The sequence below is a fragment of the Apodemus sylvaticus genome, chromosome 9 (assembly GCF_947179515.1).
Source record: "Apodemus sylvaticus chromosome 9, mApoSyl1.1, whole genome shotgun sequence".
In the NCBI taxonomy this organism is placed as follows: Eukaryota; Metazoa; Chordata; class Mammalia; order Rodentia; family Muridae; genus Apodemus; species Apodemus sylvaticus.
Genome location: NC_067480.1, coordinates 53,027,327 through 53,045,343, shown reverse-complemented (window position 1 = coordinate 53,045,343; position 18,017 = coordinate 53,027,327). Strand labels below are relative to the sequence as shown.

General features: G+C 36.5%; 1 protein-coding gene across 3 annotated transcripts in view; it reads left to right on the top strand.

The window, feature by feature from the left end:
• Positions 1–18,017, top strand: part of Nbeal1 (neurobeachin like 1) — a 149,051-nt gene that overhangs the window by 29,529 nt on the left and 101,505 nt on the right. For all 3 annotated transcript variants that reach the window (XM_052192133.1, XM_052192131.1, XM_052192132.1), the window contains exons 8-10: positions 6,668–6,753; positions 12,677–12,983; positions 15,047–15,153. In XM_052192133.1, the coding sequence (XP_052048093.1) occupies positions 6,668–6,753; positions 12,677–12,983; positions 15,047–15,153 (500 nt within the window). The remainder of the gene's footprint in view (positions 1–6,667; positions 6,754–12,676; positions 12,984–15,046; positions 15,154–18,017) is intronic.

Here is an 18,017-nt window from a genome sequence, read left to right as displayed (position 1 = left end):
ATCTACCATCCATCTCTGGATCTTGAACCTACTTTTGTATGTAGTATAGATGAGGTAATAACCAAGCACATACATAAAATATTCAACCTTAATCGAAGTACAAGTGCCTCTTGTTGGGTGATGATGGTGTTTAAAGCAATGCTTTTGTACAGTTGCTTTAAAAAACTCATTTGTAATTTAGAATTAAGAGAAATTCCCTGCGCTATATAATGTATAGCTTCCTAAATATATGTAATAAGAATTTTAATATACTAAAATGTCATTCTCTGTATCTGTACATGGAATAAAAACTTTTAAGTAGTAAAGATTCAAGATTCACTAGAGATATGCACTGAATAGTATTTCAGTCATCCCTTAGTGATGCTGGATGCTGTTCACCTCCTGCTGGGGAAGCTGGAGTAGGAGTACCAGCAAAAACACAGAGAGCAAAGAAAAATGCATTTATAGACTTTTGATGGGAGAGGGTCTTTGTGTTTAGCAGTTTAGTGAAGGTACTAGCTAGAATATCAGACACTCAGAGTGCCTTTGTTCTAGAGTACAGTGAACCAATCTAATTGTCCTGTTCTACATGGGACTTCTACTTGTTTGCAGCTTAGCAAAGATAAGTTGTGTTTGATCTCTACAGTGGCATAATCAGTTGTCTAACAAAAGCTAAATTGTTAGCAGGAATTAGCAGGATAATCAGAAATTTTACTTTTTGACCATATATTCGGAAATCCTAGACTATACTTGCAAGTTCATCCTAAGAGCAGCAAAAATGGAAGGATAGTGCCTCAGAGTATCTTTAGGAGCTGACCCAGGTATTCTCATTTCCACAACCTGCTCAGTAACAAACAGTTCTCATGGGTCAAAGGCAATAATATTTTGAAGTAAACTGAGAGGTCCATCCTAGATACATAACAGCAGGTGTGGATCTGTTGTTCCCAATATTAAATGGCTTTCTGCCTTAAACAGCATTTGTTAGTCATCCATTTGTCTTTATCTCCGATTTGAGAATTTCCTGATGACTTGATTAGTTTATTGCTGTGAGAGGACTGCTGGAAAGGCAGGGCTAGTGTACCCCAGCACTGCCGTCTTTGTCTCATGTTTTGAACACTCTAGCCTTGCCCTTTTGATTTCAAGCTGAGTTAGTAAAGTATTAGGGAAAGCCTATCTAGCAATCAGGTTTATGGTAAAAGAACTAACTGTGGCATAATCAGTGTATTATGGTAATGGACCTTAGTCATCACCTTGAAGAGGAGCTTCTACTGTAGAAGTTCACAAATAGTGTGGGTGGGTAAAAGTCTATAGATCCACTTTCATTTTTATTGTCATGAGCATAGTTTGGACCTATATGAATAACAATTTTTATCTTTTAATTTTTGGTTTTTAAAAATTAGATCTAGTTATTTTATGTGAATGTTTTACCTGTATGTATGTATATGTATGCATGCATGTGTATATGTATGCATGCATATGTACTGCATATGTGTTTGGTACCTACCTGTTGGAGGTCAGAAGAGGATATCAGATCTTCTGGAAATGAAATTAAAGATGCCTCTGAACCACAGTATGGGTACTTGGATCAAACCCAGCTCCTTTGCATGCTTTTAACCCCAGAGCCATCTCTCCAGCCCCAAGAGAACTATTTATTAACTTGGGTACAAAAAGACAAAGACTGGCCAGAACTAAATACAGCTAACAAGGCATAGATAGCTTTTTCTGAAACTTTTTTTGTTATCATTGAGAATTTCATGTACATATGCAATGAAATATATTTACCCCCATTTCTTTCCTTCAACTCCTCCCACGTTTTCTTCAAATCATACCCTTCACAGCTTTGTCTGTCTGTCTGTCTTTTAAATAAACTGCCAACTCCAGTTAGTGCTGCCCATGTGTGCTTGATAGCAAAGCCATTCACTGGAGCATGAGAATCCCACCAGTGGCCACATCTTCACAAAAGAATGATTCTCCTCCCCAGGTGGTCCTCTGACGTCCATACCTGTGCCATAACAAACATGTGCCTCTTTCCCAGTCTGGTAAATACATAAATGGGAAAAGAGAAAGAGCGAGTGAGTGAGCCAGTAAATTGTTGGCCCTGAGGCTTCTCCATGTAAATTCATATGAGCACTGTTTTCCACATTGAAAAGCAGTTTAGGCAGCCTCCATAACCCTTTATCAGTCTCTATAACCTGTGATTTTTATAACCTTGTTGGAATGTGTTATACTTAGAAGCAAATTGAAAAGTGGTCTTCCTCTTCAAGGAACAGATCTACATATAAAAAGGGCATTGATAAATCACTTCAGAAGGCGTTAGTCTCTATCTAAAGTCTGAGGAGGGCTATTGATAATCTTGTCCTTCGGATATGCTAAATATCCAGGCATCATGTTTTAAAAATAACTTTATGCTTAGATTAAAATGTTCTACTTTTTTTTAGAAGAATAGGGTCTCTAATTGCCATGAAGATAACACCAAATTCCCAGAGATTTGGGTATAGAGTGAGTGACTTGGGAAGCAAACGAAGGCACTTTATATTTGAAGAGCTCTTGAGAAGCCAGATGGAGGAATATTTTCCTGAAAGAGGTCTACAAATACTTTAGTAGCCTTTTCAAGTTGAGTTGGAAGGCCTCCATTTGTCCTGGGCAAGAATCACCAAGATCTTGGTCTCCCTAAAGGATAGACTGTGGCCTGTTGGGCTGCTGTTGGTTTCCTAAGTTTTTTTTTTTTTTTTTCTGACTTATTAGACAGCCTGTTAATGGACTGCTGTTGTTTCAGCCAGCAGATGTATTGTCTCTAATGAAGTTGGAATCTGTTGATGAAACTGTTTTTAGAGGGAGGGTAAATCCTGTCCTTCAGAGGGCAGTGTGTGTGTATGCATTACCATGACAGTCAGTAGCCATCGTTGCCCATTTGCCCTGCTTAAGTGACAGCGTAAATTAAGCCTGCTCTTGTAACCAGCTGTGCTGATTTCTGGGTGGCAGTGATCAGGCTTCTGTGATATCTGTACGGGGAAAAATTATGCAGCTGGTTTATTCTTCGTTTCTTACATAGGAACTTCTGTCAGTGAGCCATATTACCTCTGTGAACTTTGAGTAAGGTAAACCATACTCTGGGGTAGGAAGTAAAGTGGAGGAGTTGAGGTGAAGCATTGTTGCAAAAATATTTCAGTTACTGAGTAGCCATGTTTGGTAACATAAAAGAATATCTAAACCGTTAGATTTAGATTTGGGTGTTAGTAGACAGGTTGTTTGCTGTAAAGTATAAGGAGGCAGTGGGGAGTGCAAGTAAATTTAGGGGCACTTTCTATGAAGAGAGCCGTGACAGCCACTGTTTTTGTTGTTTTGTTCTTTTTTTGTTTTTGGTTGGTTGGTTGGCTCTTAGAACCAGGGTATCTATACAAAGTTCTGGCTGTCCTAGAACTCAGTAGAACAGGTTGTCTTTGAACTTATAGACTGTGTCTGCCTCCCAAGTGCTGGGATTAGAGGCTACAGCTACTGTTCTGATGTATCCTGTCAACCCTTGGGCAACTTAGCCAATTTTGATAAATATCCTGCAAGCAGATAGATAGCTTTGACTTAGGGTATAGTTGAGAATTTCAGGGTTACACACCTGTTGGTAACCCTGTTAACCAACAGGTAACACACTGTTTAAAAGGTCAGCAGGTTGGGGTAACCCCTAAGGACCAAGCCCTGAGTAAAACTTTTAATTTATCATAAGACTTCTCTTCTTATTCCCATGAAGGAAAGCTTGGTTCCTTTTTTTTTTTTTTTTCATTTAGATGCTTATCCATAATGTCATAAATAGAAACCCAAAGTGTACAGTATCCAGTTAGTTTCCTGAAGGTGCTAAGCTGTTTTCTAGTTGGTAGGATTTAAGAAGGATCTGAGTGGCTTTGATTGGATCAATGCCCTGAATCACATGACTCTCAGATATGATACTTCTGTATATTCTGTGAGCCAGGAAATTGAAAGGCTGTGTTAGATGATTTGGGGCCTCAAATGATTCCAATTTGTTGGCAATATCCAAAACCTTCTAGATAGAAACTAGTGGAACATAATAGGCCCTTTTCTCTCTACCAGGCCAGTCAAGGTGTTGAGTTGTCTGTTTCAGTATCATACATTGTCTTCAAAAATTGTTTGATTGATGTTTATTGGCTTTGACTTCAAAATAGAATAGTTTATTATTACCTTATTGTTGTTGTTGTTTTTAAAATGGTTGACTTAGGGTGGAGGATATTGGTAGGGTGAAGTGATCATGCTTACTTGTTCTGGAACATTCTGAAGACATTGAGGTTGACTTGGGGACGGATGTATGCTTTGAATGATCAAAAGTAGGTAACTTGTGGAGATTTTTGTGTGTGCCTTTCAAAATAACCTTCTTTTTCATAGCTTTTGGATAGGACAGATTTTTTTTCCACTTTTGGTACAATAGTCATACAAAAGGTTTTCAGATAACTTTATTTTGATACTTTGTTAGAAAACATGGTCTTTTTGTTTGTTTTGTTCTTGTTTTTTGGTATCAAAATGTTCATCCCTACCTGAAATAATATTTGTTGTATGTTTTGCCAGACAGTAATACAACTCATCTTAGTATACTTTGAAAATTAAAAAAATTCTCCGTTTTCATGTGTTGCACATAGCTACATGCATGTGAGCATCAGAGGAAGGTAGTTGGTTTACCTGTGACTCCTGATGTTGAGTTTAGGCCGACAGACTTGGCAGTGGTTGACTTTACCTGCTGACTCATCTCACTGCCCTTCCTAGCGAGCTGTAGATTAGATAATATATGGTATATATTGTTCATATCCTTTATACTATTTCTTTTCTTATAATTCCCTGTGGTTGAATGAAACACTCACCTTATATCATACTGTAAGATTATAAGACAGTTCTGCTTACCCCATCTTTGTAGAGCTTTTTGACTTCTTGTGGAATTTTATATTATCTTATGAGGATTGTTATTCAGACACAAACCAAATGCTACATGTATTTTTGGAGCACTTTGTATAATTTTTGCTCTTCCATTATTCTGTTTTGCAGATTTCAGTCACCTTTACTATTATTTATTTCTGGTCCCTAAGCTGGTCTTTTGGAGTCTTCCCATTCTCCGCAGTAATTTTGAAAGTATCCCTAAAATCAAATTTGAAGTGATTTGTTTGCCTTCTTCTATATATGACAGTTTTCTGACCTGATTTCTGGGACCTATTTGGTCATTTTATACTGTTTAAAACAGGAAAACATGTGTATGGCAATTCTTGCAGCACAGTTGTAACAGCTTAATTTTTTAATTCCAATTTTCTGTTAGAACATTTCATAGCTGTATTTGGTAGTGTTGTATATGAAATTGGATATTTGACATTGTGAGAATGTAATAAGGACAAATGGTATTTATTACAAGATTGTAAAAAGAAAGGACAAACAAGGGCTGGGCAGATGGCTGAGTCAGTAAAGTATTTGGTGTGCAAACATGAGGACCTACATCGTAGCACATGCCTGTGATTCCAGTGTTCCAGGGGCATTGTCAAGCAGAACCACATACATGCACATGAACTTAACACCAAATCAGTGGGGACAACAGTCAGTAGAGAACTGGGTAATGAGAACTCAGGGGTATGGATCAAGGAAGACTGCTTAAAGAAGTTCTCATTATGTTGATTTTATTTTAAGCTTTGGAAATAAAGATGAATAAGGTAGATTATCTATTGAATTGTGGTAATATCCATATTATATTAAATTTAAAAGGTAAAAATATGTTCAGGACAGTCAGCTTTCCATATCTGTGAGTTCCACATTTGCAGATACACCTAACTAGCTTGAAATTATGTAGTGGGAAAGAAATTGCGTCTATACGTGTCCAGACTTTTTCTTGTTTTCACCTCCTAAGCAGTGCAGTGTTACAGTTACTTACTACTTTTACATCATCTTAGATGGCCTCTGTAATCTGAAATGGTTTAACATATATATAGGATTGGTGTAGGTCCCAAGAAAATTCTGCATCATTTTGTTTAGGAGCTTGAACATCTGTGGCCTTTTGTATTCTGAGTTGAGGGTCCTGGAACCAGGGTCAGGAACCTGAATTCCTGAGAAAGACTGTATATTATACAGCTATTTTTTTTTCTTTAAAAAATATTTTTTTAAAGTAGAGAAATGTTGGTAAATTGAGGACCTGGTCAAAAGGAAACTTTTTAATTGTTTTGTTTTGCTGCCTTAATTTTCTTTGAAATGTGACTTTATATACGATTTAAAAATAGCAAAAAGTTGTATTATGCTAAAACACATGTAGGTGCTATAAGTTTAGAAAGTGATCCTTGGAGTTGATTTAGTAAATCTTTTTATTTAACTCTTCTATTTTTTAATTCATTAAAGTAAAGGTCAGTTGCTAAAACAAATAGAAGTAAATTTAATTTAGGAACGGGGTAAGTTCTTGTTCTGCTACTTAGTAACCATGCTCCTTTAGATGAGATAATAACTTATAGTAGCTTATTCATAATGGGATAAGATGCCCTTATATGGATTACTATGGGAATTAAATGAAACATAACAGATGCTTGTCAGCCTTTCCTTTCAACAAATTTTAGCCTTTTCACATATAGGTCTTTATGTGTCAATTTCAAGCATTCCTTAGACATGAATTGTGTTCTGAAATAGAAATCTTATTTATTTGTTTATTTGTGTATTATATTCACAGAATGTTTTCAGGAAAGTGAACATCTCAAGGAAAGTCTTAAGTGTTGCTTATTGCATCTCTTTGGAGCCATTGTAGCCGGTGGGCAGGTGAGGACAGTTGAAAGTTAATATATAGTAGTTAACAGCACAAAAGTCTCTCCATGGATTTACTTAATGTAGTCTCTGTGTCTTTATAACTCACTGCTTCATATAACTTTTAAATTTATAGTTTGTTTAAAACTAAACTTCTTAAAATCTTTGTTAAAAACTTAAGTAACATAAACACTGACAATATTACTGGATTAATAGATTGGATAAATTTTGGTAATTTAACTTTTTATTTCTTTTGGATTTTAGTTACTGCTTATTATTTTAAAGTATAGCGGCAAATAGCCTTATAGGTGTGAAGAAATAAAATTTAGTCACTCTGTGTTGCCTATTTGCAATCATTAAATATATTTATATAACTATTTATGCATGTTCCAGCAAACCCAACTAACTTCATTGTTTACAAAATTGAATTTCTAGTTTTTCTGTGCTTGATATCTTAAAAAGTATGTCTCTGGCAAGCTAAGTACAATTACTAGTTGCCAACAGCCTAATGACAATTCAGAGAGAACATTGTACATGTTTTCTTAAGCCATGCAGTTTAAACTAGAGATTCTTTATCCTTTATGTACAATTGTGTTGCATACCCCTTTTGGAATTTGGTAAAGTCCCCTTATTAGAATTTCTTGTATGTCTAAAGTAAAATACATATTAATAAAAGACAAACTAATCTGAAATTTGCTGAAATGGTAAGAAAACAAATTTATGACATTGTGTGTGTGTGTGTGTGTGTGTTTTGTTTCTTGTTTTTTTGTTGTTGTTGTTTTGGGTTTTTTTTTGTTTTTTTTTAAGACAGGGTTTCTCTGTCTAACAGCCCTGACTGTCCTGGAACTCGATTTGTAGACCATGCTGACTTCAAACTCACAGAGATCCTCCTGCCTCTGCCTTCTGAGTTCTGGGATTAAAGGGGTGAGCCACCACACCTGCCACTTGTGTGTGTGTGTGTGTGTTTTATATGGTCCTGAGATTGAATTTATGGCCCCATACACGATATAGGCAAATACTCATGCTATTGAGCTATATTCTAGCCCCACTCTGGGTTTTCATAATGTGTAAAACAACAGGATATGGCAGTGAGTAAGGCTTGTGCTATGAAGCTGTCGTCAGAGCTGTGCAGGAAGTTGACAGGAGGATTCCTTGAGCCTAGGATTTTGAAAGAACAGTGTATATGACCTAGGAAGGGCCAACCTTTGATAGGCTATGCAGGATCTTGTTATGCCATAACATCTATAACAATAGGATAGTACATAGAATTTTTATTGGTGACAGAATCACAAGTAGTGTTTATAGTGCTGTGTTTTGTTGTTTACATTTAAAATTGAATGAAATACTAAATTTCAAATAGAGACTACTAGAAATAAATGTATTTATTCAAGTTTATAGATTCTTTGAATTTCTGCCTTCTCCCTTTTCTTTCTTCTCTTCTTTCTTTTTTTTCTTTTCTAAAACTTTCTTGTTGTTGTTGTTGTTGTTCTTTTGAGACAGTTTCTTCTGTGCAGCACCCCAGGCTGTCCTGAAACTCAAAGAGATCTGACTGTCTCTGCATCTCCAGTGCTGGTTAAAACCAGGTGTGTGCCACTGTCTTGTCTTGTCTTTTCTTTTTTATTGGATTTGGTTTTTTTCGAGACAGAGTTTCTCTGTATAGCTCTGGCTGTCCTGGAACTCACTCAGGCCTTGAACTCAGAAATCCACCTGCCTCTGCCTCCCAGAGTGCTGTGATTATAGGTGTGCACTACCACCGCCCAGCTGTGCGCCACTGTCTTAGAGTTTTACTGATGTGAGCAGGAACTGACCAAGGAAATTTTTGTAAGGATGACATTTAATTGAGGAGTGCTTACTGCTTTAGAGGTTCAGTCCATTATCATCAAGGCAGGAGCATGGCAGCATCCAGGCAGGCATGGGGCTGGAGGAGCTGAGATTTCCACCTCTTATTCTGAAGGTAGCTAGCAGAAGACTGGCTTCCAGGCAGCCAGGACAAGAATATTGAAGCCCACGCCCACAATGACACACTTACTCTCCAACAAGGCTATACCTCCTAATAGTGCCACTCCCTGGGCCAAGCATATACAGTCATCACAGCCACCATACCTGGATTCCTCTTCTTTTCTTTCTGTCTTCCTGCTTTGAAATAGTAGTCTTTTTATTTTACATGGAGCATTCTTGTACATATATCAAATTACAAGTTTGGATTATAATTTTATTTAAAAACCTAGAATTCAGTATTCTTGAAATGCTTTAATCTCATTTAAATATAAAATTTAATTGATACTGTGTTTATTACTTGATCACCTTGGATATTTAGAACTATTCTTGTCTGTGTTCAGTAAGGCACCTTGGAAGTCGATATTTAGATATTTCTACACTTGAGAGCTCTCACAGAGGCTCTTTTTTTTAATATGAGTAAGAACTTTTAATTGTATAGCCACAGGAAGTTGTTCTTTATCTTTATCTTCCAGCAGGTGATGAGAAGTCCCTATAATCCACCAGGAAGCCCAAGTAGGGATACTGGGTTACAGCTTACTGTTTTGTTTGTAGACTTAGGAGGTGACTGTTTTATTCTCAAGTAAATGCATAAACCGATTATTTGATATATTTATGTATAATCCCTCCTTTTTTTTTCTAAGATTGTATTTTGAGATAGGATTTAAATATGTAACCCTATGCTGGCCTTGAACATAGGATCCTCCTGCCTCTTGTGAAGGCTGGAATTACAGGCATGTTCTTTAGTGCCAGGGTGACTGATTCCTTTTAATTAATGTATCTAATGTGTATAGGTATATTCAAGTGTTTTCTAGTATATACATCCAGTCCAAGATTGGCTATCCTACTGCTGAAATTCTCTCCACATGTTTTCTATTTTTGTTTGTATCTATATTATCATACTATTTGTTTAATGGTCTTTACATCCAGTTCATATTCATACCTATCACTTTTAGATAGTTGCTAAAATTTCTTTCTCTGGTTTATTTATTCTGTCCCCTTTTTAGAATCCAGTGTCTCTATTTGACTTCCTTGTTGGTTTTGTGGCCTTCTCTTGATCCTTATGGAAGGAAGTCACCTTCCTAAGATGAATCATATTTTATTTCTGGTGTGTTTGTTTGTTTGTTTTGTTTTTCTGAGACAGGATTTTTGTGTGTGTGTGTAGCCTTGGCTGTCCTAGAACTACTTTGTAGACTAGGCTAGCCTCAAACTCACAGAGGTCTGCCTGCCTCTTCTTCTCACAATGCTGGGATTAAAGGCTTGTGTCACCACCACCAGCTGGCCTTACTTCTGCTTTATGTCTGCCTCATCACTTTGCTGTATTAGCTGATTTTCTTCTTTTGAATTGCTACCTCATAATTTTCATAATTTTTTTACCATTGTGTATAGGAATTCACAAATATATATGAAAAAAATAAGAGTGGTATTGTCATTGACTGAGGGAGAACCTATTTGGATCTCTTTCCCCTTTGAGTACTTAGAGACATTCTTGTTAGAATTTATTTGTTATGAAGCTCAAAGATAATTCTGTAATGAACAGTTACTATGAAAAATAAAAGATAACAGAGACTCAATTTATTGTTTTATGTACAAAAACTACTTAGAATCTTTGTGATCAGTAAGTCTGGTAGACTTACTGAAGTCGGAAGGTTGCTTGCTGGGTCTTAAGTCAGGGTAAGGTAATCTTAGTTGACTTTCAAGTCAACTTGATGATAAAAAAATAATCCTATCGTAAAAGAAAAACATCTAATGACAGGTGTTTTCCAAAGCACTGTGCTAGAATTTTCCATTGAAATTTCCATTGCCTTTTTAGATCTGAGACTACACATAAGAGAGCCTGTCGTGTTTTGTTACGAGTAAGGACAAGGGTTGACCTAGCTTTGAATCTTGTGTCCATCCCACAGAGGTTGAGCTCAGAAAAATTATTTGTCTTTTGATTTTCTTATTTAGAATATGGAAGCAGTGACATTTACAGAATAGTTATCAGTACTAAAGGACACATTTTCAAGGTGAAACAATGAACAAAGTGGCCTATACTTAGATAAAAACTAAGGGAGTTAGATTTTTGTCCGATTTTTGATTCGCTGTATAATAAATCTTTGGAAAAAACAAACCTGTGCAGTTGTGGAATTGTAGGCATCACTTAGTGAAACTGTGCATACACCTGTGGCAGCCCTGGGTTCAGCCCCTGTCTAGTTAAGGGGAAAGAAAGAAAGCAAAAAGGTCGTAAGCAGCTTGGAGGTAGTGTGGTGGATCTAGGCTCTGCAGGGACTCTTGATTCCTTCTAAGCATCAGTAGCTGCTAGAGTTTGGACCATAATGTTGTCATTTGGAACACAGAACTGGGGTCATGAAGGAGAACTAAGGCTCAGGCCGTCACTCTTATTTCTTCTTCCTCCCTCATCCTCCCCCTTTTAAAGACAAGTCTCACTGTATAGCCTTGGCTGGCTTGGAACGCATTTGTAGATTGGGCTAGCCTTGAAAGCCTGAAGACTTGTGTGCCTCTGCATCTCAGGTCCTGGGATTAGAGATGTGTACCACTGCATCTGCTTAGTCCTTCTGTGTCCCCTTTACCAAACCTCGTCATTGTGACTGTGAAAGGGGCAGACCTGTCTAGATGATAACACTCACTTCCTGTGCCTTCTTATCAGCAGCTGTAGTAGGCAGTATGACCTTTATTCTTGGTAGCCATGTATCCAGGGAGACATTAGGGATTCTAGTAAAGATTTAGGGGGGATTGAAGTGACGTCAATACTTTTCTTCTGTAAGTTTATTTATTGCTTATTATTATTGGTAATAATGAGATCAAGTTACCTACAGACTATTGCACAATTATGGCTACTAATTAGATTAGTTTTTCTCCTGCATGACCATACAGCTTCACATATGCTAGACATTGCACTGTATACACCCACTCCCAGCCCATTTTTTTCCACAATTGAGTTTTGAGCAGAGTCTCACTAAATCAGCCTTTGTAGCCCACATAAGATTTGAGCTTTTTAGTCCACTTGCCTTAACCTTAGAAAATAGCAGGGATCATAGGCCTATATTATCAGGCCTGGCTTCATTATATTTCAACAGCAACCACTTGCTTAATATAAGGAGTTTCAGAAATGTTTGTAAATCAGTTAGTTTTATATAACTAAGTTATTTGAGACATGGATCTACCTGTAAATAGCAAAACCTAAAAGAAGTTTAATGAAATTGATACTGATTTTTTTTTTTCAAGATAGGGTTTCTCTGTGTATCCCTGTCTGTCCTGGAACTCACTCTGTAGACCAGGATGGCTCTGCCTCCTGAGTGCCGGGATTAAAGATGTGCGCCACCATGCCTAGCTGAAATTGATGTCTTAAAATTCTTTGTTAAGAAAAAAAAATTTTTGGTTAAGAAATGTAAATGCAGGCAGCGGGTACAGAAACTGAGACCTGTTCATGGGCTGAGACCCTCTGAGGGTCCTGCTTACCCTCCATTCTCTGTCGACTCTTAATATTTTATATTTTATAAAATGTTTTTAAAAATATTTTTATAAAATATTTATATACTATAAAATATTTTATACTTTCTGATATAAAGGTGGCTCCAAGCACTGTGTTTGCTCTCCAGACTCGGGGTGGAGAGGAGGAAAGAAAGAGAAAAAGAAAGAAAGACCCCAGTTCATTTTTTTAAAATAGCCTTTTCATGATTCTTGTCCTTTGTTTTCTGAGCAGAACTGTCTTGCATGTTACTTTTAGCTGCAGAGGATTGAAAGTGGATTTCAGATTAGTAGTGAGCAAAGCCAGGCTTAAGTGGTAACGTTTGTGTTGTCTATTGAACATAGCTGTTATCAATTAATAACTTTGTTAATTACTTAAAAGAAGTTATGCATAGGTCTGCTAACTTTTTATTGTAAATATATAAACCTCCTTTAGATTGAATTTTATCTTTTATTATCTTTAATGTTTCAGAGGAATGCTTTGCAAGCAATTTCTCCAGCCACCATGGAAGTTCTTATGCGAGTTTTGTCTGATTGTGATTCTTGGGAAGAAGGAGATCCTGAGGAAGTGGGTAGAAAGAGAGAGCTAACTCTGAAGTGCCTTACACAAGTGGTGCATATCCTTCTTACCAGCAGCTCTGACCAGCGTCAGGTGGAAACCAGTACCATCCTGGAGAACTACTTTAAGTTGCTCAATTCTGATCACTCAGCTCTACCTAAGCAGGGGAGGTCCCGGCGGTGGGAAAGCCGGTTCATAGCTCTGCAGATTAGGATGCTCGGTAAGTGTGCTGTGACGGCTTTCCTCAGTTTACATTTGCTTTCTTATTCTCAGTTTCTTTTGAAATACAGGTCTGTTGTATTAACGGTGTTGACTTTTTAGTTGAGATAATGAATATTTAGATTATTGATTTCCAAATGATTAGTATGAAACTGATTTGTTTACGTTTTTACTTTATCAAGGAAATTCTTGTTTATATTCCTTTTTGAAAGTCTAATCCATTAAAGTGTCTATGGTAAAACAAAATCAGTTATGACTAAAGTTGCCAGGAAGTATACGTTTTAGAATTACCATTTGTAATTTTTAGTATAGTAAAGTTAATTTGGTGAATGCCTCTACCATTGCTGTTCTTTAGGATAGATATCTATTCATCACAGAGAGCCCTGGTGTCTTTTTTTTTTTTCTTCTTTTTGTATCTCTTTGCAAGAATATCTGGTTTCTATGCTTTGCTAACTCTCTAGCCAATTTATGATTCCTTTTTTTCCCCTTCAAAATGACTGACTATTGTTTTGGTTACAGTGCATTAGTGAAGCACATACTTTTCATCACTTGTTTTAATCGACAATAGATGATGCCCACTCATTCTTCTCTTCTAAAGGATGAATGGATGGGGTTTAGATGTGCAGTAAGTTTCCCAAAGTCTCTGAGCTCCTACTGAGCAGAACTGCATGCAAAGTCAAGGACTCATGACTGTAGTTAGCTTTGTGATCCTGAAGCGAGGAAGCCATGCCAGAAACAAGTGACTCTAGAGTCCAGATTAGACACATCAATTGGGTATTGCTTATTTTTTTGTTCATCTAAATCCTTTTTGTAGTTTTATTGCAGGCATGAATATTTGGAAATGACAATAACTATAATTAAAATATATAACCTAATACAAAATAATGTTTCCTTTTATCTGAGTAATTTATGTTGTGTAAATAGAACAACAAGGTACAGAACTCCAGCATCGCGCTCCTATGACATGTCTCGTGTCTCATGCACACTGCATTTAGAAGTTTCGATGATCGATGCTTTATATGATTGTTGTTGTATTACCTGTGTTAGATTGTTAAAGAACTGAATTCATTACAGCGGTATATATTGTCATTACACTAAACTAGAAGACTTAGTAAGAAAAATGAGAATAAAAGGTCTGGTTTTCTTTCTTTCTTTCTCTCTCTCTCTCTCTCTCTCTCTCTCTCTCTGTCTCTCTCTCTGTCTCTCTCTCTCTGTCTCTCTCTCTCTCTCTCTCTCTCTCTCTCTCTCTTTCTTTCTTTTTTGGTTTTTGAGCTGGTTTTTCTGTGTGGCCTTGGCTGTCCCGGAACTCTATCTGATGACCAGGCTGGCCTTGCCTCCCGAGTGGTGGGATTAAAATTGTGTGCCACCACCCAGCTGAGAGTAAAAATTTTTATGTCTCACCATTCAGATATAAGACACAGTAATGAATTGGTGTATAAATTCATATGTACATATATTAATTCAGAAATGTCCATAAAATATTGTTGAAGTGATAAATTACAATATATGTTTATATAGGAAGTTAAGAAATATATTGTATAGTTTTCAATTCATATGCTATAATGTCATTTTCTTTAGTTATTTTAAGTTGTGAGTTTAAAAGTCAGTTTGATTTTCTGTTAGATAGAATTCTTTTTTTATTAGGAACTATTATATTTTTCATGTCAGATATCCTATGATTTCTTGATTGGATTATCATTGCAGTTGGAATGAGAGAGAAATGCTATCATTGCTTTTATGGGCCATTATTCATTTAATAGTGTTTAAATATGACTACTAAATATCAGACAGATACTGCTTACTAATAGCAAATCAGACATAGAACTTGAGCCTTTTAGAACACCTTAGCAAGCCAGTCATATGTAAAATTTAAACTAGCTTGAATTACATAGAGTAGTAGAAAAAATGTTCATTTTTCTTAATTACAACAATTGTTTTCTCTTCATATCCAAATTAATATACATCTGTCTGTCAACTGAAAAGTCTAACTTTTAAATGATAGCAATAGATGTTTCATTCCAAATTTTTACTTTTACATGAGAGATTTTGTTTTTATTTTAATAGATACCATCACAGCGATGTTAGATTGCACAGACAGGCCCGTTCTTCAGGCTATTTTTCTCAACAGTAATTGCTTTGAACATCTCATACGACTTCTACAGAACTGCAAGGTACTTTATTATTATTACTTTTGCTTATGAAAATTTCTGTGCCTGTTTAGTTATTTGTATGTGGGTATGTACCACAGCATTCAGTAGTCGTCTACCCTGGTCTAGGAACTAGGCAAATATCTAAATCCTCCAATCTCAGAAGAGCCCTTTAAAGAAGGAGCTACTCACTGTCACATGGGGATAGGCTTTGTCTTGATGAAACTAGAATTACAGGGTTTATAGTATCTAAAAGCATTATTTTTTTTTGTATGATGACGTTTCAGCTTAGGCATTTATACACATACATGAGACCATTTAAAGTCATAATTTGCTTCTGGTTTCTTGCCTAGCTATTTGTTTAGAGCATACAAATTACACAGTGAAGGTCCTTATGCCATTTGACAGGTAGGCACTTCCATTCACAGAGTCATCTTTTCAGCCCAATATTTTGTCAGGTAACTCTGAAATTTTTCATAGATGGAATTCCATTTCTTGTAGAATTCCTAGTCACAGGGTATAAACTAGACTTGTATGTTTTCAAAATTAGGAGACTTATAACAACTTACAACTAATTAGAAAATATAGAAAACTAATCAGAGCACTGTTGAGGCTCTTGGTACATACTGCTTGTTAGCTTTTTCACTGTTGTTACTATTCTGCAGTTTACACTTGCCACAGCAGTGTGAGGGAGTACACAATAGTTATGTTCCTGTGCTTTATATTGTGTGCTCGTGTATTTAAGATGTTGCTAAAAAAGGTTTTAGAGAGGTTAAAAATGAAACTTCTCTGTTAATTCTTGTACTTTCTTGTTGAACATAATTGGTTGATTCTGATATTATTCCTTAGTAAGGATTCTTCTTTTTTTCATTGTTAAAGGGCATTTATGTTACTTCATTGCTTACTTTATCGTAATATAGTTAAAAAGAGCAGGAAATACATTTAATATATCGCTGAAGTATGTAATGACAAGAATTCAAAAGTTATCAAACTCCTGAATTCTGGTTAGTCACCATGCCTTTCCTCTTGTCCTATAAATATTATTTATCTGGAAAATATTCTAAAGAGAAAAAAATAACATATCAGAAGTATTTATAAAACACTAAGTATTTACAAATACACATTGTAAAATAATATGACTTTGTCACTTAGGAAGACAGTGTCAGTAACAAAATTATCTCTTGTGTTTTAAGAGAATCTGTATTTAGCTAAGTGGTAGTGGCACAGCTTTTAAATCTAGCACTTTAAAGGGAGAGACAGGTGGATCTCTGTGAGTTTTAGGCCATTCTGGTCTACAAAGCAAGCAGAGAAACCCTGTCTTGAAAACAAAAAAACAAAAACAACAACAACAACCTCCCCCCCCCCAGAACATCAGATTTTACATATCAAGGAATCTTTAGGGTGGTTCTCACACCCCTTGAAATGTGTCAAGATGGACTTTCCTTTAGTATATGAGTAAGTCTGATATGAACAGTGTCTTTTTTTTTATTTTAAACTTTTAAATATCCATTTATTTATTATGTGTATGGGGCAAGCTGTGTCACACATGAGGGAGGTCAGGATAACTGTGGGAATTCATTCTCTCCTTCTATCCTGTGGATTCTGAGGTTCAATCTCAGATTTTCAGGTTTGGCAGCAAGTACCCTACTGAGCCATCTCCTCAGCCCTCCAGTTCCCAGAAGGCTGTTAATAGTCATCAAGCAAGGCTAGGAAGATGGCTCAGTCCAGGAAGTGCTTGCTTATAGGGAGCTGCAGGGCCTGGGTTCCACTCCCCAGAACCACATAAAAAAATCCAGGCACTGAGAAGGTAAAGACAGGACAATCCTAGGGCTCACCTGTCAACCTGTGTATGTCTTCTTAAAAAATACAATTTTTTCTCATAGCAAGGATTGTGACCTTACAGAGTGATACATTCTAAGAAATAATACGTTTTTTGGATGAACATTACCAAGATACTCAATCGAAGATAGATAGATAGATACAACTCACCATGTGATAAAATCTTGCAGAACCACTGTCAAATAGTGATCTCTCATTTACCAAAGTATGATCGTATCCTACACGTCTGTATCTGCTGTGTTGTGTGAAGTTTCACAGTTGCAGCTCTTATGTTTGCTTTTGAGGCAGTGTCTCTGGCTTAAGCTGGCCTCACACTCAGTGTGGGACCAAGCTACCATTAAACTTCATAGCAATCCTCCTGCCTCAGCAGCTAGTACTAGTTTTTAAAAAGTTACTAATTTTGTGTTACTGCATTTTTCTTTGATACTGAACATAGCAAAGAAGAAATGTGTTTTAGGAGGGAAAGTCAGGCCTTTGGGTCTGAGCCTTTCCTTTTAGGAGTTTTTTCTATTTTGAAGATTTTTTTTCTCCGAATCATGACAGGTCATGTGACATTCTAGCCATCGTCTTTCAGCTCATTTTACTTCTGTAAACTCATTGAACTCAGGAGGTATTTACGTCTGTGCATGCGATGGCTTCATCGTGTTCTTCCATCGTGATGCTCTTGCCTCCAGTCCGCCATCATTCCTAGTCCTGGCAATTCTTTTTCTGCTTACGTTAAATCAATTTTGTTTGTTTGTTTGTTTGTTTGTTTGTTTCAACACGTGAGCAAGAACATGTGGCACTTGTCTATATCTGTCATATTTTGTTTCATTCGTTTGGCTTCAGGTGACAGAATTTAATATTTTTTCATGGTTAACATTGATACCACATTATGTGGTGTGCCATAGTTTCTGTGGGGCTGGCTCTCTACCCTAGCTGTAGTACGTAGTTCAGCAGTACAAACAGACATGCAAATATCTTTTGTTTACTGACATTATTTCCTTAGATATACACCAAGAAGTTGGGGAATGAGATCATACCATAGTTCTAGACTTACTTTTTTGAGA